Here is a 24,964-nt window from a genome sequence, read left to right as displayed (position 1 = left end):
TCTCCACCAGGTTCTCTCGCAAGCGTGTGTCAGGTGGGAGAGTAATTTTTGGAGTGTGTGTGTGTGTGTTGGGGGGGTAAACTCTGCCACCACCACCCCTTTTACTTCCATTAAGACAAATCCTTTCAGTGAGCCAGGTAAAAAGCCTGGGTGAGGAGGAGGTGAGTTGACTTAGCTTTCACTTGTGTGCTGTGCATGTTTGTTAAGTGCTGTCAAGTCGCTTCCGACTCATGGCAACACTATGAATCAGTATCCTTCAAAACATTCAATCGTTAACAGCCTTGCTCAGGTCATACAAATGGAGGGCCGTGGCTTCCTTTATAGAGTCAATCCATCTCTTGTTGGGTCTTCCTCTTTCCCTGCTGCCTTCGACTTTTCCTAGCATAATATGGCCAAAGCACGATAATCTCAGTTTAGTCATTTAAGCTTCTAGGGTCAGTTCAGGATTGATTTGATCTAGAACCCACTGATTTTTTTTGGGGGGGGGCAGTTCACGGTATCCGTAAAGCTCTCCTCGAACACCACATTTCAAAGGAATCCACTTTCTTCCTGTCAGCTTTCTTCATTGTCCAGCTTTCACACCCATACATCGTAAATAGGGAATACAATGGCATGCATTAACTTGACCTTGGTTGCCAGTGACACATCCTTACACTTCAGAATCTTTTCTAACTCTTTCATGGCTGGCTCTTCCCACCTGTGTGCTAGGGTTATATTAAAGAACAGACAGGCGGGTCTCCCTGCTTCAGATCCTCACTCACAGGTAGCTTGACCCTAAACAAGCATCCCTCACAGACCGTTCCTGGGCAGTCTCCCTTCCCACCCCTCAAGAAGAAAGCATGGCTGCAGCCAAAGACAGAGTTAGCCTGGGGTGTGTGGGGGGGAACGAGGGGAAATTACAAAGAGCCCCGCGTTCACAGAATTGGGAAGGACAAAGAATGAGTGTCACGGTCTCACCAAAGGAAGAGGAAGCGGGTGGGGGGGGGGAGGCAAGGAGATTGGCAGGCTCGGGTAAGCAGATACCGCACATGCAGGGCTTGCTTGTGGGTTGGCTGAGAGTATCTTTATTTCACAAAGACCCGGCTGAAACGCAGGAAGACCGTTATCTCCCACATACGCACACACACAGAGAAACAAAAGATAAACTCTGCAGTCAATATTCTTTGCTGGGCGGAGCCAAGGGTGGGAGGCGGCGGGGCCAAAGCCTCCGCACAAGAGCCCCACCTCTGGTTTGGATTATGTAGTCCTCGGCGAGGGCAAACCTTATCTGTCCACTTCGCCAAAGACAATGTCCTGGGTGCCTGAGAAGGAAGAGAGACACAGAGGTTATCAGCAGCTGTGGCCAGGCTTTAATATACGTTCAGAAGAACAACAGTTGGTTTTTATATGCCAACTTTTCCTACCACTTAGAGGAGAATCAAACCGGCTTACAATCACCTTCCCTTCCCCTCCCCACAACAAACACCCTGTGAGGTAGGTGGGGCTGAGAGAGCTCTAATACAGCTGTGACTCGCCCAAGGTCACCCAGCTGGCTTCATGTGGAGGAGTGGGGAAACCAACCCGGTTCACCAGGTTAGCATCCACAGCTCATGTTGAGGAGTGGGGAATCAAACCTGGTTCTCCAGATCAGAGTCCACTGCTCCAAACCACCACTCTTAACCACTACACCACGCTCAGAGGCAGTGAGGTAGGGTAGAAAGATGAATTTGGTCTTGGGTGGGGGTTAAGGCAGGGGTGGGTGATGAGATCCAGGGTCAAAATACTAATTTAGCCAGGAAGAGGTGGGGCTGTGTCTCAGTGGCAGAGCATCTGCTTTCCATGCAGAAGGTCCCAGGTTCAATCCCCAGCATCTCCCGTTGAAAGGATCAAGGAGTAGGTGATGAGAAAGACCTCTGCCTGAGACAATGGAGAGCCATGGGGAAGGTCCGTGGCTCAGTGCTAGAGCCTCTGCTTAGCATGCAGAAGGTCCCAGGTTCAATCCCCAGCATCTCCAGTTAAAGGGACTAGGCAAGTAGGTGATGGGAAAGACCTCCGCCTGAGACCCTGGAGAGCTGCTGCCAACATGAGTAGACAATACTGACTTCGATGGACCAAGGGTCTGATTCAGTATGAGGCAGTTTCGTGTATGTATTAATGCAAGATCACACCATGACTTTGGGACGGTCACTATCTTTCAGCCCAGCCTACCTAACAAGGTTGTTGTGAGGATAACAGAACTAAATAGGTTACACATATTCCCTCTTTCACTCAGATCACATGCCTCTGCACAGAGCCCTTGCTTTCCTCCACAGCCAGTAGGTCAGTGTGATAAAGTTAAGAGAGTGTCTGGCTAGGGCCTGGGAGACCCAGGTTCAAATCGCAACCAGGCCAACTTCACTGGGTGACCTTTGGCCGGTCACACACACTCAGCCCCATCTACCTCACAGGTTGTTGGTGAGAACAAAAAGGAGAAGAGTTGGTTTTTATATGCCGACTTCCTCCACCACTTAAGGAAGAATCAAACCGGCTTACAACCACCTTCCCTTCCCCTCCCCACAACAGACACCCTGTGAGGTAGGTGAGGCTGAGAGAGGTCTAAGAGAACTATAACTAGCCCAAGGTCACCCAGCTGGCTTCGTGTGTAGGAGTGGGAAAACCAACCCGGTTCTCCAGAGCAGAGTCCACCGCTCCAAACCACCGCTCTTAACCACTACAGCACGCTGGAATGGAGAATAAATAAATGTGAGTTGCCCTGAGCTCCTTAGAGGCAGGGTGGGCTTAAAAAAATTAAATAAGTACTATATTCATAGAAGGGAAAGAAAACCAGACCTACCGATGATGGCCACCACATCTGCAAGCATGTGTCCTCTCGACATCTTATCCAAGCCGGCCTGTAGAAGTAGCGGGGGGGGGGAGGGAAGGCAACAGTACATGAGCAACTGCCACATTTGTGCCTTTAAAAACTCATCGCGTGGCTTTCTGTTTCTCTTCATGCTTGGCCCCTTTGTTCCAGAGGCAAAATCACAGAGGACCAAGGATAGGAATCCAAGTGACAGGCAGCCCACGGATCCATCTGCTGACGAGGACACTCTCCCCCGGTGTGGGGTGTGTGTGTGTCTCCTTGCGCCAGGGGTTTCCCCCTCCTGCTGCTAGTGAAATGGATCTGCAGGATCCAGCCCCAGGGTCTCCGTCATTGCTAAGCTGTATAATAACTTAAGAAGAATGTCATTCTCTTGCACTGACATTCACTAATTTGTTTGTAAACTTAGCATGACGAAGCCAACCGATTAACTATTTAAATGGGTATCCCTTTGTTCTGTTTCTCTAACGAAGCGAACGCTTTAAAAACACTTGAACACTTTTTAACAGTGGTGAACCAGTCAACTGATCAAATCTTTTTGCCCCGGGGGAAGCATCCTTGTCAATCAACTCAATCTTTATTAAAAACAGTCATAGACCAGCACAGCTCTTCACAATTTACCACTAAAACCCTTAGTATTAAGTTCTACCCACAAGTTTATACAAAGCATAAACTTGTCATATACCAGAAGCGGGGCTGTTTTCTGTGGTGGCCCCCTCAGTTAACTAACGTGCCTTCTCAAGAATTTCTGTGTGTGACTTTCTCTGGTCTCTTTTCAAAAATAGGATGTTGTAACAAAAAGATGTTATGTATCAGGACAATTATATGGAGGGTCAGCCAACTTGGTCAAGATGACCCTAGGTTTGGGGAGGAAAGAACCTAATTTACAAACAGCCCCTTCACAAATATTAAAAAGTATACAAATGTCCCTTAAGAATTTTGTTTCTGGTTTATAATGCTCTGTATGTATCCTTCTCTTTTTAACGCCTTTGCTTCATTTCAGCATAACTCCGTCTCAGTATATTTTCATTTAACTCAGCTCTGCTAATTAACTGTATCTCTCTAAAACTTTAAAACCAACAAAAACCAACACTGTATAATCAGAAGGCTTCGCTATGGATTAACAAGTAATTTTGTGTAGCCTACGAAACAACAGACGTTCTGTAAATTGAGAAATGACACAAAAAAATTTGAACGAAGATTTTTGATTGATTCTTGCACTATAAACATTAAATTATCTCCTAAAAAAAACCTGTTAAATTAAATGTTTTTAAAAATATACTAAGGTCAGAACTACAAGGAATTAAACTGTTACAAAGATATGGTCTCCCCTGGCCCTGCCAAGCTAGTTCCATATAGCACAACAGGATTACATGTTCTCAACTTCACTTGTATCTGACGAAGGAAGCTTTGACTCTCAAAGGCTTATACCCCCAAAATCTTGTTGGTCTCGAATCTAGCTCTTCTACTGCTGACATGGTTACCCTCTGAAACAATATTCTCCACTTGAGTCTCAAAAGCAGCCTCAAACAGTATAAGAAGGATAAGGGCGAATTATCAATCCATCTTTCTTCTTCGCTTTCTCATTTTTTTTATTTTACATGTGATAAAATGCTGATAAAGAAAAAAGGCAGAACAGAATAAGGGGAGGGGCAGTGGCTCAATGGTAGCGCATCTGCTTGGCATGCAGAAAGTCACAGGTTCAACCCCTGTCATCTCCAGTCAAAAGGACCAGGTGATGGGAAAGACCTCTGGCTGAGACCCTGGAGAGCTGCTGTCGGTCTGAGTACACAATACTGACCTCGATGGACTAAGGGTCTGGTTCAGTATAAGGCAGCTTCATGTGTTCAATACTATACTCTGAGTAAGAAGATTAAGCTAGATTACGTAAAACAGATATGTAAGATTATGATCAAGGTGTAATAGTCTGTAGTGTGTTTGTATGTGTGTGTGTGTGTGTGTGTGTGTGTGTGTTAAGTGCCGTCAAGTCGCTTCCGACTCATGGCGACCCTATGAATGAAAGTCCTCCAAAATGTCCTCTCTTTGACAGCCTTATTCAGATCTTGCAAATTGAAGGCTGTGGCTTCCTTTATTGAGTCAATCTATCTCTTTTACTGCTGCCCTCAACTTTTCCTAGCATGGCTGTCTTTTCCAGTGACTCTTGTCGTCTCATGACGTGACCAAAATACGACAGCCTCAGTTTAGTCATTTTAGCTTCTAGGGTCAGTTCAGGCTTGATTTGATCTATAACCCACTGATTTGTTTTTTTGGCAGTCCACGGTATCCGTAACACTCTCTTCAACACCACATTTCAAAGGAATCTATTTTCTTCCTATCAGCTTTCTTCACTGTCCAGCTTTCACACCCATACATAGTAATAGGGAATACAATGGCATGTAATCAGGACTACAGCTGAACATCAAGAAAACAAAAGTAATGACTACAGGAGAATTACACAACTTTAAGGTTGACAATGAGGAAATTGAAATTGTTGAAGACTTTCTATTCCTTGGCTCCACCATCAACCAAAAGGGAGACTGCAGCCAAGAAATTAGGAGATTGAGACTGGGAAGGGCAGCCATGAAGAAGCTAGAAAACAGTTTGAAGTGTAAGGATGTGTCACTGGCCACCAAGACTAGATTAATTCATGCCATTGAATTCCCTATTACTATGTATGGGTGTGAAAGCTGGACAGTGAAGAAAGCTGATAGGAAGAAAATAGATTCCTCTGAAATGTGGTGTTGGAGGAGAGTGTTACGGATTCCGTGCACTGCCAAAAAAACAAATCAGTGGGTTATAGATCAGATCAAGCCTGAACTGACCCTAGAAGCTAAAATGACTAAACTGCGGCTATCGTATTTTGGTCACGCCATGAGACGACAAGAGTCACTGGAAAAGACAGTCATGCTAGGAAAAGTTGAGGGCAGCAGGAAAAGAGGAAGACCCAACAAGAGATGGATTGACTCAATAAAGGAAGCCACAGCCTTCAATTTGCAAGATCTGAGCAAGGCTGTCAAAGAGAGGACATTTTGGAGGACTTTCATTCATAGGGTCGCCATGAGTCGGAAGCGACTTGACGGCACTTAACACACACACACAGTTAGATGAGGGCAGGGAGCTGTTCCTGTTGGCAGCAGAGGATAGGACTTGCAATAATGGGTTTAAATTGCAGAGGTACCGGCTGGGTATGAGGATATTTTTTTTTGTACCGTAAGAGTTGTTCGACAATGGAACCAGCTACCTAGGGAGGTGGTGAGCTCCTCCTCACTGGCAGTCTTTGAGCAGAGGCTGGACAAACACTTGTCAGGGATGCTCTAGGCTGATCCTGCATTGAGCAGGGGGTTGGACTAGATGGCCTGTATGGCCCCTTCCAACTCTATGATTCCATGATTCTATTACACCTGAGCCAGCCAAAACGTGGACAACATCTCGTTGGAGCCGGCCGTAGCAGGCTAAGAATTCCCGTGGACCATGGCTTCTGCGACCTCCAGGGCTTAGTGTCCCTCCGAAGGAGGAACAGAAAAAGGTTTGTGCAAAGGCAGGATGGCGTGAACTCAGCAAGATTAATGCAAGTTGCACCATTTTGGTTGCTTTTAAAAATATTTCCTTGTGGCAAGAAAAAAAAGGCTGCATGTTGAGTTCGGATTTTTTATTTTTTATTTTTCTCAGCGTAGTGTGCACAAGTCCCCGTATGACCAAGGAGCTGAGAAGGAAAAACGGAAGCAGCATTTCTCCCCCTGCCCTCCCCCTCACTGCCCAGGGCCTGAGAAAGGGAACACAGAAGAGGAAGGAAGCGGCCCTCATCCAAGCACGCTGCCAAAGGCTGCTGAGCTTTCCTTTGCAACCATGGACATTCTCCCAGTTGAGGAAGAAAGGCCAACAGAGACTGTTAGGGTTGCCAACCTCCAGGTACTAGCTGGAGATCTCTGCTAGTACAACTGATCGCCAGCCGATAGAGATCAATTCCCCTGGAGAAAATGGCTGCTTTGGCAATTGGACTCTATGCCGTTGAAGTCCCTCCCCTCCCCAAACCCCACTCTCCTCAGGCTCCACCCCAAAAACCTCCTGCCGGTGGCAAAGAGGGACCTGGCAACCCTAACTATTCAACCAAGTTCAGCCCAGAGTAACATAGCTACAGGGCCTAGCAACAGGTCTGGTTTCATTTTCTCCTTCCTGGCAGTTGGCACTCTGAAACAAAACTTGTCCCATGCTCTCTTGGTATTTCTTGTTATAGTGTTAACATGTGGCATGGAAAGCAGAAGTGAGTCACGAACCATTTGTAAGTCCTAGGTACACTGTGTAATTAATAATCTGGAGGGCTCTTGTGGAGGGGGGGGGATAAACAGGGTTGCCAACCTCCAGGCTGTCAAAACAATTATACACTTGAGCTGCTAATGTAGTATTGGTAAGGAATATTGCAGCTACTATGGCTAAACTCCTATGTCCTAAAAAGATTATAAATCACAGCTTTGATTGGTTATTAAACTCACTGAGTTGTATTTTGGTTATTACATTCATTGAGTTGTATTTTACACAGTCACTCAGCGTACATTCACTGAGTTGTATTTAACATAGTTACTCAATTTTATATGTACAAATGGCAGCTTATGGTACAGATCAACATAAATATAACTATAAAGTGGCTTAGGGTTCCAATCAAGATTGAACAGTTCAAACTATAGTAAAGGGTGGGACAGGTATCCGATAAAACAATCCCTGTTTTCGTGGTGTCCTTCGTCAGCCACCTGTTATTGTCAAGCCAAAGCTGTCTTGCGACTCGGGTGTGCCTCAAGCCGCTGCCACTTTCCAATCTTTTAAAGCAATTAGCCCTCCTCTGAGACCAAGGGAAGGCACTTGAGCCAGATTAGGCCCTGATACAAGATGGCTGGGGCTGGGATTCCTACAGTCATGTACTTGACCCAGAAGCATCCATAGGGGATCAGGTGGTATCTCTGCTCTGGACAGCTTGCTTACTTGTCTACTTGGGGAGGGTCCATGGCTCAGTAGTACAGCATGTGCTTGGCATGCAGAAGGTCCCAGGTTCAATCCCCGGCATCTCCACTTAAAGGGACTAGGCAAGTAGGTGATGTGAAAGACCTCTGCCTGAGACCCTGGAGAGCCGCTGCTGGTCTGAGTAGACAATACCGACTTTGATGGACCAAGGGTCTGATTCAGTAGAAGGCAGCTTCATGTGTTCATGTGTACTCTGGTCACCAGAGCTGGTTAGTGGTTCTCAGGCTCTGATCCCACCCAAGAGTCCTCCGGTCACCAGTTCAAGACCTATCCCAGACTCTAGCCCCCAAGTGAACTAACAAATATTAACTTACCAGGTGGGCAAAGCCAGGAGCCTTAATCTTGCAGCGGTAGGGTCGGCTGCTACCGTCGGAGATCAGATAGACACCAAATTCCCCCTGCAGTGACAAAAATGCAGAATGGAGAGAATTAGACTCAAAACTGGTTAGTCAGCAGCATGCTTGTCCCGGTATGGGAGAGGAAGTGTCTGTGACTGATCTGAAAACTGGCAGAGCTTAATTTGAACTGACACTGAGCCCCAAAACTTTGGCCAACGCTAGTAGCACAAAAACAAAAGGAGCCAGCGTGGTGTAGTGGTTAGAACTTTGGACTAGGGCTGTTTAGCTTGGAAAGAAGGCAGTGGTTAAGGGAAGATATGACAGAGAGGTCTATAAAAGTATGCCTGGTGTGGAGAGAGCAGACAGGGAGAAGCTTTTCTCCCTCTCTCATAATACCAGAACATGGGGGTCATCTGCTGAAGCTGAAGGGTGAGAGATTCAAAACAGACAAAAGGAAGCATTTCTTCACACAACGCATAGTTAAATTGTGGAACTCCCTGCTCCAGGATGTGGTGATGGCTGCCAACATGGAAGGCTTTAAGAGGGGAGTGCAAACGTTCATGGAGGAAAGGGATGTCAGTGGTTACTAGTGCCAGGGATCCTTTGGAATGAGGGTCTTGGTCATGGAATATCTTGCCTCTAAGCCTAGATATACAGTGGCTTGTTATGGTTATGCAGAGAGTATTGGAAAAGGGACTGGAGCCGAGCCTTTCCGAACGTTAAGGGCCCGCAGATGATTTCACAGCTGCAGCGATGACCGCTCTGGGCTGTGCGCTCTAACTTGTGTACCATGAGAAAGGAAGCAAGTACCTTGGGGGCTTCAATGGCTGTGTATGTCGCGCCAGGGGGCACTTGGTAGCCTTCTGTGTACAGCTTGAAGTGGTGGATCAGGGCCTCCATTGAGGTCTGGGAAGAGAAAGAGAGAGAGAGATGAAGAACTCTGCATAATGGAGGTGACAATGAAGTAGCACCATTATTAGCCGAGGGTGAGGCAAAAAAAAGGGGGCGTGTCTGTCAACATCAAATATTACCCACCACCCATTCCATCAGCTTTCCAAAGGTCGCTATGAAAGGGCTCGATTGCCAGGATGACCCCTGATTGGCTAGGACCACTGCTCATGTCAGTGATCCTAACCAATCAGGGGTCATCCTGACAATTGAGCCCTTTTATAGTGACCTTTGGCTAGGACCACTGACATGAGCAGCATGTGAAGCACCGTTCTCGCTTTAAGTCAGCATTGCTGGCCCTTAATAATGTCCACAGATGGTGCGTGTTATGTACTGTCGAGTCGCTTCCAACTTATGGTGACCCTCTGAACGAATGTCCTATCATTAACAGCCTTGCTCAGGATGGGTAGCCATGTTAGTCTGTAGCAGTAGAAAAGAGCAAGAGTCCAGTAGCACCTTAAAGGCTGACAAAGACTGCCAGAAATGTTGTTAGTCTTTAAGGTGCTACTGGACTCTTGCTCTTTTCTACAGCCTTGCTCAGGTCTTGCAGACTGAGGGCTGTGGCTTCCTTGATGGAGCCAATCCATCTCATGTTGGGTCTTCTTCTTTTCCTGCTGCCCTCAACTTTTCCTAGCATTACTGTCTTTTCCAGTGACTCTTGTCTTCTCAGAATGTAACCGAAGTACGATAGCTTCGGTTTAGTCGTTTCAGCTTCTAGGGAAAGTTCAGGCTTGATTTGATCCGCAGATACCAAAGTAGTATTGTTTAGGTCACGGCATCCGGCATTGGCTCCCCAACTGGTTGGATCGATTTGAGGCAAGGAAGAACAAACGACAACCCGATGCGGATGGCAGAGCGGAAGCAGATGTGGGTTGATGTGAACAACTGCACAGGATTAGGAAAAGAGAGTGATTAAGAGGTCGGGGCTCCTGTTCCCATCCCTCTCCTTTCAAATAGCAATTTCTGCTACATGCGCAAAAGAGAGACAGTCTGGAGAAGTTTCTGCTCTACCCGGTTTTTAATCAGCAGCTGAACTTTGATGCCACTTCTGTACGCGGGCCCTGCTTTGCAACCCCACTTCCCAAAGCACCTATCTCTGGGGCAGGAAATGGCAGCAGACTGAGAACAGGATGAATGAGAGGTGTGTTCTAAAGAACTACATTTGAGTCCAGGATCAACTGGAGCTCCCTTTGTCAGATACTTTGAGAGTCAAAGCTTTGACTCTCGAAAGCTTATATCCCCAAAATCTTCTTGGTCTCAAAGGTGCTACTAGACCTCGAATCTAGCTCTTCTATTGCAGACCAACAAGGCTACGCTCTGAAACTGCTCTAAAGAATACCCCAAAGGCAGGCAGTCAATTACTCTGCTTGGACCCGGGGTGCCTGCCCGCCAGTATCCCCACTTTTGGCCACAATGCCAAAATGTGCAGAAAAGAGCAACCAAAATGATCTGAGGGCTAGAACAACTGCCCTATGAGGAGCAGTTAAAACGCTTAGGGGCTGTTTAGCTTGCAAAGAAGGCAGTTAAGGGGAGACGTGATAGAGGTCTATGAAATTATGCCTGGCGTGGAGAGAAAGGACAGGGAGAAGCTTTTCTTCCTTTCTCTTAATACCAGAACGCGGGGTCATCTGCTGAAGCTGGAGGGTGAGAGATTCAAAACAGATCAAAGGAAGCATTTCTTCACACAACGCATAGTTAAATAGTGGAACTCCCTGCCCCAGGATGTGGTGATGGCTGCCAACTTGGAAGGCTTGAGGGGAGTGGACATGTTCATGGAGGAGAGGGCTATCCATGGCTACTAGTCAAAATGGATACTGGTCATGATGAATACTTATTCTCTCCAGGATCAGAGGAGCATGCCTGTTATATTAGGTGCTGTGGAGCACAGGCAGGACAATGCTGCTGCTGCCATCTTGTTTGTGGGCTTCCTAGAGGCACCTGGTTGGCCACTGTGTGAACAGACTGCTGGACCTGATGGACCTTGGTCTGATCCAGCATGGCCTTTCCTATGTCCTTATGCCATTTTGCATACAGCACAAGCACTGACTGTTCACTCTCAGTAATCTCTACAACAATCCTGTAGCGTTGGTCATTATTATCTTTGTCTTGCCGCATAGGCCTGAGAGAAGGAGCGGCTTGCGTAAGGTCTCAAGGCACAGGTGAGATCTGAACTGGGGACTTCTCGATTCGTAGCACAGTCTCTTAGCTACCGCCTTGGCTCTCTGCTGGCCTTCTGCAGAGTTCTCCTGCTGCAAGAGGGGAGATTGGCCGGGGGTTGGATTAGATGACCCTTGAGGTCTTTTCCGGCTCTATGTAACTGCTTCTCCTTCCAGATTCTTGGTTTACAGGACATTTGCTCCAACCACCAGCCTGAACTGCTGCCCATATCGATTCGTTGCAAATCTAACAAAAGGGAGCTTGGACTATCATAAACTCATACTCTTGAAAATCTTCAGTCTCTAAGGTGCTACGGGACTCGAACGTAGCTGTTTCTACTGCAGACCAATACAGCTACCCTCTGAAACAGTCGCCGCAAATGCATCCCACAAGCTGAACTGGGACCGCTCTTCCTTACCGCTCAGCTTTTACCTTCATCTCAGCCCTCTTTGGAGGAGCGATCTTGGCATCATCCACCTTGATCTCCCCTGGGGGCATCTTGTTGAGAGACTGCAAGATGATGCGGAGGGACTGGCGCATCTCTTCCACTCGGCAGAGGTATCTGTTGGGAGATGGTCAGGTATGCGGTCAGGTCTTGGGTGCAGAAGCCAGGAGGTTACAGGAAGGCAGCAGAATATCCCAGCGTTTGGGATAGGGAGTAAAGGCAGGGATAGGGAGAGACCCACCCCTCCTCCACATGAGCGGCGGACTCTAATCTGGTGAACCGGGTTGTTTTCCCCACTCCTCCACATGAAGCCAGCTGGGTGACCTTGGGCTAGTCACAGTTCTCTCCGAACTCTCTCAGCCCCACCTACCTCACAAGGTGCCTGTTGTGGGGAGAGGAAGGGAAGGAGATTGTAAGCCGCTTTGAGATTCCTTAAAGGTAGAGAAAAGCGGGGTATAAAAATCAACACTACTTCTTCTGTTCTTCACTTAGAGCAGCCTCACGTGACAATAGGTTGCGTGAGACCACTGAAGGCTCTTTGGCAAATAGGCGTCTTTCCAAAAGACTGCTATCCCATTTTGTTTTTAAAAATTAAATTTTTGGATTTTAGATTGTAACAGATTTACTGCATTGAGCGCCACCTACAGCATCCTTGATCTTGAACCTCTGGGATCAAAATGGCATCCATTCCTACTCCACGCGGGGCCACCTGGTCGAAGTTAATCCTTTTTTATTTTGAACAAATGACAAGCTGGTCTGGAGGAGACCTGCTGTTTGTCATGGTAGTTCAGAGCGTTAGCAGATACTTGGTAGGAGGGACTATCGTTTTTGCAGTTTTCTGATTGGCAGTGATAGCCTGTGGCATCAGAGATGGGGCTTTGCAAGGGATCGGCTAAATCAGCTAGTCACTCTTGGAGAGGCCAAGATTCTATTGACCATAAATATCTGGACATTTGGGATTCTCCCTCATCTTCACTGGAAACTGGGGTCTACAGAAGAAGAAGAGTCGGTTTTTATATGCCGACTTTCTCTACCACTTAAGGAAGACTCAAACCGGCTTACAATCACCTTCCCTTCCCCTCCCCACAACAGACACCCTCTGGGGTAGGTGGGGCTGAGAGAGTGTGACTAGCCCAAGGTCACCCAGCTGGCTTTGTGTGTAGGAGTGGGGAAACAAAATCCAGTTCACCAGGTTAGCCTCCGCCGCTCATTTCGAGGAGTGGGGAATCAAACCCAGTTCTCCAGATCAGAGCCCGCTGCTCCAAACCACTGCTCTTAACCACTACACCACACTGGCTCCAGGAGGTTGGGTAGGGGTTTAAGGACATCTCCGACATAGCAAGATAGCAACAGACCAAATGAGCCATGGAGGCTGCCCTAAATTGTTCCAGCATGGCATCTTCTTCAGCTCAGCATTCTCACTTCCCATTACAGAGACCTGTCAATCTAGTTCTTAGGGTCAACTCTGTCCTTATCATAGAATCATAGAGTTGGAAGGGGCCATCTGTAGTCCAACCCACTGCTCAATGCAGGATCATCCTAAAGCAGTGATGGCGAACCTTTTAGAGACCGAGTGCCCAAACTGCAACCCCAAACCCACTTATTTATCGCAAAGTGCCAACACAGCTAGTCCACATGGGGCTAGGGGTTGCCAGGTCCCTCTTTGCCACCTGCGGGAGGTTTTGGGGCGGAGCCTGAGGATGGTGGGGTTTGGGGAGGGACGTCAATGCCATAGAGTCCAATTGCCAAAGCGGCCATTTTCTCCAGGTGAACTGAAATAGCAGATCTCCTGCTACTACCTGGAGGTTGGCAACCCTGTATGGGCGGCCGAGCGGGGGAAGGAAAGCAGCTGGAGCATAGCCCCCACCCCTTCAGTTTGGTTCTTTTTCTAACTGTTATCTTCATACGAATTAAAAGACTGTTATGCGGGGGGGCTGATGGTGGGGACAGCCCTCTGCATGCGCTCAGAGGCACCTTCGGTTGCATGAACGAGCAGAGTGGAAACCCGAACTAAGCGAAGGGCTTGGCTCCAGCACAAACGCCAGACAGGCCCCCGTTCGGCCCTCACCGCCAACCCCCTGTGCTGCAGTCACCAACCAGCCCGCCGCAGACAGCGGCCCAGGCATCCCACTCCCGGTCCAGCCCCATCCCGGCTCCACCTCTTCCAGTCCTTGGCAGAAGCCGGGAAGGCACTGCTGGAACAAACTCAGGCAAACTCTGTGCTGGGGCGACAGCTCGCGTGCCCACAGAGAGGGCTTTGAGTGCCACCTCTGGCATGTGTGCCATAGGTTCGCCACCACTGTCCTAAAGTGTCCCTGACAAGTGTTTGTCCAGCCACTGCTTGAAGACTGCCAGTGTGGGGAAGCTCACCCCCTCCCTAGCCAGCCCATTCCACTGCTGAACTATTCTCACCATATCTGAATAAGTAAGCTGTGGCTCACGAAAGCTCATACCCTACCAGAAATTTTGTTAATTTTTAGAATCCCAGAGTTGGAAGGGACCAGCAGGGTCATCTAGTCCAACCCCCTGCACAATGCAGGAAATTCATAACCACCTCCCCCCCACACACCCAGTGATCCCCTACTCCATGCCCAGAAGATGGCCAAGGTGCCCTCCCTCTCATGAACTGCCTAAGGTCATAAAATCAGCATTGTGACAGATGACCATCTAGCCTCCTGTACAACTCCCTGCACAATGCAGGAAATTCACAACTACCTCCCCCCCACACACCCAGTGATCCCCTACTCCATGCCCAGAAGATGGCCAAGGTGCCCTCCCTCTCATGAACTGCCTAAGGTCATAAAATCAGCATTGTGACAGATGACCATCTAGCCTCCTGTACAACTCCCTGCACAATGCAGGAAATTCACAACTACCTCCCCCACACACACCCAGTGATCCCCTACTCCATGCCCAAAAGAGGGCCAAGGTGCCCTCCCTCTCATGAATTGCCTAAGGTCAAAAGGTGCTAGTTGTATTCTAGTTGTATCTAAAGAAAGCTCATACCCTGCCAGAAATTTTGTTAGTCTTTAAGGTGCTACTAGTCTCTTGCGCTTTTCTACTCTTACTGTAAACATTTTTTCCGAATGTCCAGCCAGTACCTTTCTGCCCACAATTTATACCCATTATTGTGAGTCGTATCCTCTGCTGCCAACAGGAACAGCTCCCTGCCCTCCTCTAAGTGTCAGCCTTTTAAATACTTCAAGAGAGCAATCACTTATATCACTTTCTAGCCGTCTCTCCTCCCCGACTCACAACCCCAGACGTACCTGTCATAGCAATCGCCTCGCGATCCAATGGGGACGTCAAATTCCACCTGGTCATACACATCGTATGGCTGGCTTTTGCGAAGGTCCCACTGGATCCCTGAGCCACGAAGCATCACGCCGCTATCAGGGAAGGGACAGAGGAATGTGACAGCAGCAAAGGCACCCTGCCGGATCAGACCAGAGGGCCGTCTAGTCCAGCATCCTGTCTCACGCGGCTGCCTTACAGGGCTAACAGGTGGGGCGCCGAGGCCATACCCCGGTGTTGCCTTACATCACTGGCTTTACTGCCTCTGAGAAGCAGCAAGGAAAGTTTAGCCTTGAAGTGTAACCCGCAAACAAACAATCAGGTTGTGGAATTGCAGTTTGACGAGGCATTGCAAAACCACGGTTTGCTTCAACCATGGCTGAGCATTATGTCACTGCTGAGCAAACTGTGGTTCCTGCAGTTTTTCAGCCTCTCTCAGACTGTAAAACAATGGGTGTCCTGTGTGGGGTGGGGCTTAGTGCAATACTACCCTGGTTTCACTGTACACCTGGGATATTAAGTGTAGATCTGAACTGGGCTTTACTTTACTGCTGAGGTTCAGAATTTTTGGCTGCAGGCTGCTTCCTGGCTACTGGACCGCTTGCTTACTTGTTTACTTGGGGAGGGTCCGTGGCTCACTGAGAAGCAGGTTCTTTTGAGATGTTACTTGAACCCACCTTGGTGTTGTCTGCTTTCTGCAATCATATACCAAATAGACTCTCTCTTCTCATGATCATTACCTAAAACCGTAATTCAAGGCTTCCTCCGCTGTTACCACTCCAATATCAACAGTGCGGTTTTTCCAGATTCGGTTATTTGTGAGCATCTGCGAGAGCAAGAGAGAAGACAACTTGCTTAGCTTAGTTCTCACAGATCTCTCTCAGCCCCACCTGCCTCACAAGGTGTTTGTTGTGGGTTGAGGAAGGGGAGGCGATTGTTAGCTGATTTGAGACTCCTTAAAGGTAGAGAAAATCGGCACATAAAAACCAACTCTTCTTCTTCCCAAAGGCCACGACAGAAAACAGGGGAAGAGACAGTCTAAACAGACACTGCATAGACCTCTGGGAATTTTGAAAAGGGGGCACAGGGAAGCAGCCAGAAAACAAGGTCTCTGGAAGCATGTGATGTTGCGACGTGCCAAGCGCAGCATCAGAAGCGGGCCAGAGCTGCTTCGGAGGGGCGCATCCAGACTGGGCAGGGAGAGCTGCCCACCCTTATTCAACCCTGAAAACTCACCTCTTCCACCTCGTCTATCCGAATGGAGAAATTCTTCACAAATTCGTAGATGTCGTCCATCAGCCCCAGAGGCATGTCCTAAGCGAGGGGGAATGAGGAAGAAGAACAAAGCTCACACCGAAGCCACCATGGGACTGTTGCTTCTCCCCACTCCCTCCAAGAATACGCAAGTGTGCCACCGCTAGATGATGTGACCCAGGCCATTTATGCATGGGAGGTTTTGCCTTGGATTTGCTGCTCTCTAGATGTACATTTTCCCCATCCAAGTTTTCAAAACTCCATGGGGGCTTGTTTTTGAGCTTTGAGAGTTTATATGGGGAAAATGCGCATCTAGAGAGCAGCAAATACAAGTCAAAACCTCTCATTCATAAACGGCCCTTGACCTAGAACCATTTCTCAACATTGATCCTATGGCTGCGCTTGCCCCAAGATGGTAACCTTCAGATGGCAGGTAAGGGGGGGTAAAAAAAACCAAACTTCAGGCCCCGCAAATGGAAGACCAGAATGTCAGGAAGAAGGCTGAGCTAGAACTTGTCTCCCTGAAGAGCTACTTTCCTATGTGCAAGGAGCTAAAGGTTTATTTATTTATTTGCACCTGTGTTTTCAGGGAACATTCAGTTAATGAAGTGGCACACCCCCAACACAGGTTGGTGAAAATGAGCATCCACTGATGCTTTGTCTAGTCCCCACAGCAGTGTTTTCACCTGGTGCACTCCTCCCGGGCGGACATACGCCGCGTGCATTCGAGCCCCAGAAACCCGCTCGTAGAATTCAAACATCTGCAGGAAAAAGACAAAAGGTGGGGGGGAGTGAGAGCAAAATCTAAGGAGCCCCTGAGGGATCCCCATCCGAGGCCAGGCTGCTGAGTTTCCAGAAGGACAAACAGGGCAGGTTAGAGCAGGGCTTACCTTTTCTCTCTCCTCAAACATCCAGAAAAACGGAGTCATGGCCCCGATGTCCAAGGCATGGGTGGTGATGGCCATGATGTGGTTCAAGAGACGCGTTATTTCCCCAAAGAGAACTGAAAAGGACACAGAGACTTAAGTTAGCTAGAGGGGGAGAGAGAGGCAGAGAGAGACCGAGACCAACAAAGACCAAGACCAACAATGATGGTGAGGGGTCTGGAGACCAAGTCCTATGAGGAAAGGGTGAAGGAGCTGGGTATGTTTAGCCTGAAGAGGAGAAGACTGAGAGGGGATATGATAACCATCTTCAAGTACTTGAAGGGCTGTCACAGAGAGGAGGTGCCGAGTTGTTTTCTGTTGCCTCAGAAGGTCGGACCAGAACCAACGGGTGGAAATTAAATCAAAAGAGTTTCCGTCTAGACATCAGGAAGAATTTTCCAACAGAGCGGTTCCTCAGTGGAACAGACTTCCTCGGGAGGCGGTGAGCTCTCCTTCCCTGGAAGTTTTTAAGCAGAGGCTAGATGGCTATCTGTCAGCAGTGCTGATTCTATGACCTTAGGCAGATGATGAGAGGGAACGCATCTTGGCCATCTTCTGGGCATGGAGTAGGGGTCACTGGGGATGTGGTGGGGGGAGGCAGTTTGGAATTTCCTGCAATGTGCAGGGGGTTGGACTAGATGACCCTGGTGGTCCATTCCAACTCTATGATTCTATCAGCCCCCAGTGGGGGGTCCCAGCTTACAATGTATGCCGCTGTTCCAAGCAGTGGTGGCGGGGAAATAAAAAAAAAGGGGGCATCACTGGCGTGGCAATGTCACTTCTGGGAAAAACCCAAAAGTGATGGTGGGTTGCTCTATGAATTGCTGGAAACTTGATGCATATCACACCTAATCCAATCATGCCTGCTAACATCATTTCCCTGCTATTGACATTTACATGCTATTGCTGTTGGGTGTCTGAATTCACTCTTCTCTACTTAGAGATAGATGGACTCACATTATAGCTGTCTCTGAAGAAGAAGAAGAGTTGGTTTTTATATGCCGACTTTCTCTACCACTTAAGGGAGATTCAAACCTGCTTACAATCACCTTCCCTCCCCCTCCCCACAACAGACACCCTGTGAGGTAGGTGGGGCTGAGAGTGTGTGAGTAGCCCAAGGTCACCCAGCTGGCTTCGTGTGTAGGAGTGGGGAAACAAATCCAGTTCACCAGATTAGCCTCCACCGCTCATGTGGAGGGGTGAGGAATCAAACCCGGTTCTCCAGATCAGACTCCACCACTCCAAACCACTGCTCTTAACCACTATACCACGCTGGCAGTCAGTCAGGAAAGCTCATACCCTGCCAGAAATTTTGTTAGTCTTTAAGTTACTACTGGACTCTTGCTCTTCTTGTCTCTAAAAAGACATATATATATTTTTAATGTCTTCTTTGTGTGTGCGCGTGCGTGTGTGTGTAAGTAAAGTGCCATCAAGTCGCAGCCGACTTATGGCGACCCCTTTTGGGGTTTTCATGTCAAGAGACTAACAGAGGTGGTTTGCCAGTGCCTTCCTCTGCACAGCAACCCAGGTATTCCTTGGTGGTCTCCCATCCAAATACTAACCAGGGCTGACCCTGCTTAGCTTCTGAGATCTGACGAGATCAGGCTAGCCTGGGCCATCCAGGTCAGGGCTTCTATATCTGTCTTCAATTCTGTCTAGCAGACAGAATTCTTTAGCCTGAGAGCCCTTTGGGACAGAAGTATTTGCAAAAAAATAAACTGCTACCAGCTGCTCTTAGTCCTGGGACAGAGTGGAAGACAAACCTAATAAGCAAATAAAATAATAAAAAGCTGCCGTTTCCCCTACCATGCTCCAACCTCTTCCCACAAGAGGGCTAAAACCAGTGATCCCCAGACTGGCAAAAACAATCCACAGACCCTGCAAACAAACGACCAATCAGCTGAATCTCCTACTCGGTTTTGGTAAGGATTACAGAGATAATGTATGTGAAGTTCTCTGAGACCTCTATGCCAATACATAAATTATAATTACTTGGTGTAATCATGCCTTCCTACGCTACCAGATCTGAGGCATTATGATTATTATTAGATATTTAAACCCTGCTTTTCTCCCCAATGGAAACCCAAAGAGGCTTACAACAGTGTCCTACGCTGAATTTTATCTTCACAACAACCCAGTGAGGTAGGTTACGCTGGGACTATGTGACCAACCCTAAGTTCCCCAGTGAGCTCCCATGACAACGCAGGGATTCGAACCTGGGTCTCTGGGACCCTTCTCTGACACTCTAACCACTAAGCCACACTGGTTCACCCACCTCGGATCCACTGAGCCCTTGGGGGTGGACTGATGTTGAGCAGTTTTTCCACGGCTAAAGAATAGGCCTGTTCGTTGCACATCATGGAGACGTAGTCAAGCCGGTCAAAGTAAGGCAGGGCCTAAACCAGAAGGAATATGTGAGAAATTTACACCACTGTGGGCTCACACAGGTCCCTCTGGAAGAGAGCTTTTGTGTCGACATCTCTGCTTTCTCCACAGAATTTGGGAGGGTTATGAATGAACGAATAATTTTTTTTATTGTATATAGCCATTGGCCATCACAATTTGCTAAAACAAATAAATAAAATACAAATACAATAGATTAGCAAGTAAAATATTAAGTAGATAACGGGATATGCCAAGCAGATGCTCTACCACTGAGCCACAGCCCCTCCCCATGGCTCTCCAGAGTCTCAGGCAGGGGTCTTTCACATTACCTACCTGTCTAGTCCCTTTAACTGGAGATGCCGGGGATTGAACCTGGGGCCTTCTGCATGCCAAGCAGATGCTCTACCACTGAGCCACGGCCCCTCCCAAGGATACCTGGACAGAAACCATCCATGGCGAAGGGAATTACCTGGAGATAGGTCTTGTATTCTATTAGTTTCTCCGTGCCCCGGTGCAACAGGCCAATGTGGGGGTCACACTTCTTCACTGACTCCCCGCTCAGCTCCATGACCAACCTCAAGACACCGTGAGCTGCAGGATGCTGAGGCCCAAAGTTGATTGTCAGGTTGGAGACTTTCTTCTCAGCCGGAGGGTCCTTGTCTGTTGAGGACACACAAGTGCAAGGGAGGGGAGAGTAGACACGCTGGTTTCAGGGAAGCGGACAGGAGCTATTTATGTTTGGGGGTGGAGGAAGGGATGCCAGCTCCACAAGCCAGCTGCGACTGGTGGAAATAGTATCTCAGAAAAAAATTTCTTCTTCTGACTGATGCAGCGGAGAAGAATTTATCCTCTACTAGTCTGTTTCTTTGATTTAGCCATTGCTCAAAGACTCTCTCTAGGCAGTACAGTATGGCCAGTTCCTTCAGTATACTGCTGCCGCAGAGTAGATTCAGGGAACAATTCATGTGATAGACATCTTCTTGGAGGAGGAGGAGGAGAAAGAAGAAGAAGAGTTGGCTTTTATACGCCGACTTTCTCTAACACTTAAGGAAGAATCAAACCAGCTTGCAATCAACTTCCCTTCCCCTCCCAACAAGGGACACCCTGGGAACTAGGTGGGGCTGAGAGAGTATGACTAGCCCAAGGTCACCCAGCTGGCTTCGTATGTGGGAGTGGGGAAACCAAGCCGGTTCACCAGATTAGCGTCCGCCGCTCATGTGGAGGAGTGGGGAATCAAACCCGGTTCTCCAGATTAGTCCACCGCTCCAAACCACTGCTCTTAACCACTACACCACGCTGGCTCTCAAGACTAGTTTCTGTTTGCAAGACTAGTTTCATGCTGGTGATTGGAAACATTCCCTGTCAGTTTAATCCTCTCTCTCTCTTCCCCTTTCCCTTGACTCTGAACTCTGCTTGCATTCTTTAATCGCTAACATCAAGTAAGTTTGACAAATGCCATTTTCACCAGAACTGCAACAAATAAGATTTAGTTTTTTTGGGGAGGAGGGGAGGTTGAGGGGGGAACATGATCACTCTCCAATTATCTGAAAGGCTGTCAGTTAGAGGAGGGCAAGGAGCTATTCCTGTTGGCAGCAGAGGGTAGGACTCGCAATTATGGGTTTAAATTATGGGTGGAAGGGTACCGGCTGGATATTAGGATTTTTTTTTTACAGTGAGAGTAGTTCAGCAGTGGAATCAGCTGCCTAGGGAGGTGGTGAACTCCTCCTCACTGGCAGTCTTCAAGCAGCGGCTGGACGAACACTTGTCAGGGATGCCCTAGGCTGATCATGCATTGAGCAGGGGGTGGGACTAGATGGCCTGTATGGCCCCTTCCAACTCTATGATTCTGTTATTCTGTGTGGGGTTTGAGCTGCAGGCAGTCTTTGGGAGCAGGCAGTTGTTGGTTTATTTTGTTATGCATGGTTTTTAATTTAGAACTGTAAGCCCTCTTGAGCCACAAGGGAAAGGCAGTGCATAAATATTTTAACAGATAAACAAAATTATAAGGCTGGCTCCCAAGAACACGCTTTCAGAAAAGTAATAACATGGCAACTGCTTCACCCCCCCCGCCCCCACCAGAAAAAGCAATGTTGTTTTGACTGAGGGGTCATGCCAAGAGGAAAACTCACCATTCCAAGGAGGAGGAACCCACTTCTCTGTCTCTTTGGTGGGGTACATAACGGCACCTCCATACTGCTGAAACCACTCCACATCTGGCTGCCATTGCTTTCCTCTGTCAGGAGAGAAGGAGAGCACAGCAATCAAGATCTGGCAAGCTCGTAAAGCCAGACTCCAATCACAAAAGGAACCTACCTTACAGGGTTGCTGTGAAAGTAAAGCAGAGGAGAGCAGAACGAAGTAAGCTGCTTTGGGTACCCACTTGGGAGAAAGCCATAAATGAAGTAAATAAATAAACTGAAAATGTAATAATAATAATAACAATGATGATGTAGAAGTTGATGAAGAAGAGTTGGCTTTTATATGCCAACTTTCTCTACCACTTAAGGAAGAATCAAACGGGCTTCCAACCACCTTCCCTTCCCCCACCCCCACAACAAACACCCTGTGAGGTAGGTGGGGCTGGGAGAACTCTAAGAGAGCTGTGACTAGCCCAAGGTCACCCAGCTGGCTTCATGTGTAGGAGTGGGGAAACAAATACAGTTCGCCAGATTAGCGTCCACCACTCATGTGGAGAAGTGGGGAATCAAACCTGGTTCTCCAGATCAGAGTCCACTGCTCCAAACCACCACTCTTACCAACTACACCAAGCAGGCTATACTACAAACCAAAGAGGCCACAGGTAGCTTGTGCTTCTGCCTTTGGTGGACGTCTTTAAGACTGGGCTGTGTAGGCTGGCTGCCTTCTCCTAGCCAAGGCTTTGTGCCACATAAGACATTCAACAGGTAGTGTCACCTGTCACTAAATCTCGGCACAGGGACAAGCTATAATGTTAGACTTCTACTCAATGAAGCTATTAAAGGCCCAGAACCTGTTTTAAGGGACAAAAAGATGGCTAGTTTATTGTTTGTTTATTTTATGAGAGGAGGAAAAAATGGCCTCTGATAATAAGTATCTAAACCTGTAACTACAAGAGGAACCAACTTTTTTGCAGTTGCAGATTCATCACTTTGTCGATGGGTGCCTTTTCCCTGTACCAGCTCTACACAGAGATAAGAATGCCTAATCCTAGGAACTTGATGAATTTGCCACTTCCTTAGCCTCGTTGATGTGTCTTCAGTAGCAGCCTTACACGAGGGTTGCCAACTAGCCTGGAGGAAAACATCCTGTTCCTTTAGTAGAGGCTAAATGCATGGAACCGGGCCACTCAAACTTTTCATGGCATGGAGAGAACATCCCATTAAACCTCCACTGAAGGGCAGAACATTTTTCTTCAGGCCAGTTGGCCACCCTACCCAACACACAGAAATAAAGTACATGGAGCTTTTTCCTGGTACAGAGATGAAGGTGTGGGAGAAAATATATATATATATATATAAATGTTTGATTTGTATACCTATTTTATATTGCCCAATTTTTTGCGACCCCCCCCCATTCAGTGTCACAACCCCATATGGGGTTGCGACCCACACTTTAAGAAGCTTTGGTTCAAACCAAGGTGCACACATTAGCACTGTGTAACCCGCCTTGAGTCCAAGTGAGAAATGTGGATTATAGGTAAAAAGGTAAAGGTCCCCTATGCAAGCACTGGGTCATTCCTGACCCATGGGGTGACGTAACATCCCGACGTTTCCAAGGCAGACTTTGTTTGTGGGGTGGTTTGCCAGTGCCTTCCCCAGTCATCTTCCCTTTACCCCCAGCAAGCTGGGTCCTCATTTCACTGACCTCAGAAGGATAGAAGGCTGAGTCAACCTTGAGCCGGCTACCTGAAACCGGCTTCAGTTGAGATTGAACTCAGGTCGTGAGCAGAGCTTGGACTGCAGTACTGTAGTTTACCACTCTGCGCCACGGGGCTCCTGGACCAGATCAAAGCAGCCTGCATATACATTTTTATATGTTTATATGTTTGTACACTGAAATAAAACTTTGTGTTAAAAAAAAGGGCTATTCCCATTTTGAGTAACAACTGAAGAAAAAAACAAAAGGGGGGGGGAACTCAACCTATAAGATAGAGAAAGCCAAAGGGGTTGAGCTAAACACTATGTACTGTAACAAGAAATACATTAATTTTATTATATGTCGTGCACAATTGTATTTGAAAATACAGGGCCTAAATTAGGTAATGGTCGGGCGACGTCACATCACGATGTTTCCTAGGCAGACTTTGTTTTATGGGGTGGTTTGCCATTGCCTTCTTCCCCAGTCATCTTCCCTTTACCCCCAGCAAGCTGGGTCCTCATTTGACCGACCTCGGAAGGACGGAAGGCCGAGTCGACCTTGAGCCGGCGACCTGAAACCGACCTCTGTTGGGATCGAACTCAGGTCGTGAGCAGAGCTTGGACTGCAGTACTGCAGCTTACCACTCTGCGCCACGGGGCTCCTATGGATTATAGATAAGTCAGTAAATACACAAACAAATAAAATAACATAAATTTCAACACGGATGCTATAAAGAGCAGGGGGTGACGCTGAATACGCGCAGAGGGCTTCCCCCCCTCCCTTGTAACAGAGAGTAACCAGAACTGCCCGCATACGCATCAGATTAGAGAACAGGGATTCCAGGTCAGAACGGGGCTGTCAAGAGGACTAGGAACTTGACATTGCGTCCAGAAGCCACACTGAAGCGGGGAGGAGCAGCCCAGCTACTAGGAGGAGAGGCTTCGCTAAGTCACAGCTCTTGGAGGGGGAAATTGTGACAAAGGGAAACATTTTCCAACCGTGCACCAGCAAAAGAATATTACCTGGCGGGCGCCGTCCCCAGCCGCGTCCCTGTTAACCAGGACCCTGAAGGTGCCCGCAGTCTCCATAGAGACCTGAGCGCCGCCATCTTTCCCGTGCGGCACCGCGGCAGCCCCGCTAACGTCACAGTTGCGCATGCTCTGCTTCCTTTTTCGGGCTTGCGAGGCGGCCATCATTGATGTGGGCAAGCGGGGCGCTTTTCTCTCGCTCTACGCGCCGTCAAGCGAAGGGTAGGTGGCTTCGGACGCCGCTGTAGAACAGCGGCCGGAGGAGTTGCGCATGCTCAGTAAGCACTGCAGTGAACGACTCTTGAGATACGTATTTTTCCGAATCAAGGGCAAAGGGCTTCAATCGCTGCTACTGAGCATGCTCGGTAGCAGAGCACGGGCATAACACAGGACCAGTGGCTTCCAGGGCTGCTGGTGAGCATGCGCTTTAATAGGTGGTGGAGAATGTAGGGTAGCCAATGCAAAGAAGTCTTGTGGCACTTTGAAGGCTAACAAGTGTA

The 24,964-nt window shown here is 48.1% G+C and overlaps 1 protein-coding gene across 1 annotated transcript; it reads right to left on the bottom strand.

Moving 5' to 3' along the window:
• Nucleotides 1-1,225: 1,225 nt before the first annotated feature.
• Nucleotides 1,226-24,544, bottom strand: NDUFS2 (NADH:ubiquinone oxidoreductase core subunit S2). The gene is made up of 14 exons (XM_056852644.1): nt 24,459-24,544; nt 21,729-21,832; nt 20,069-20,259; nt 19,490-19,610; nt 17,179-17,291; nt 16,975-17,049; nt 16,271-16,348; nt 15,775-15,860; nt 15,010-15,129; nt 11,728-11,857; nt 9,001-9,096; nt 8,167-8,250; nt 2,813-2,870; nt 1,226-1,301 (listed from the first exon to the last, which is right to left on the bottom strand). Exons 1-14 carry the CDS (start codon nt 24,542-24,544, stop codon nt 1,264-1,266), a joined length of 1,380 nt encoding a protein of 459 aa, XP_056708622.1. The 3' UTR covers nt 1,226-1,263.
• Between the last annotated feature and the right edge of the window lie 420 nt (nt 24,545-24,964).

Source organism: Euleptes europaea, chromosome 7 (genome assembly GCF_029931775.1).
Source record: "Euleptes europaea isolate rEulEur1 chromosome 7, rEulEur1.hap1, whole genome shotgun sequence".
Taxonomy (NCBI): Eukaryota; Metazoa; Chordata; class Lepidosauria; order Squamata; family Sphaerodactylidae; genus Euleptes; species Euleptes europaea.
The sequence above is the reverse complement of the archived record's forward strand: the minus strand, read 5'-3'. Positions and strand labels throughout refer to the sequence as shown.

Bases quoted from the DNA above. Each gene is read 5' to 3' on its own strand.
- NDUFS2 (XM_056852644.1), bottom strand. From the start codon at position 24,544: ATGGCGGCGCTCAGGTCTCTATGGAGACTGCGGGCACCTTCAGGGTCC. The intron at 20,260-21,728 runs GTGAGTTTTCCT...TGTCCTCAACAG, and splicing joins GGTTCCTCCTCCTTGGAATG to ACAAGGACCCTCCGGCTGAG. The intron at 19,611-20,068 runs GTAATTCCCTTC...CTTCTGGTTTAG, and splicing joins AATACAAGACCTATCTCCAG to GCCCTGCCTTACTTTGACCG.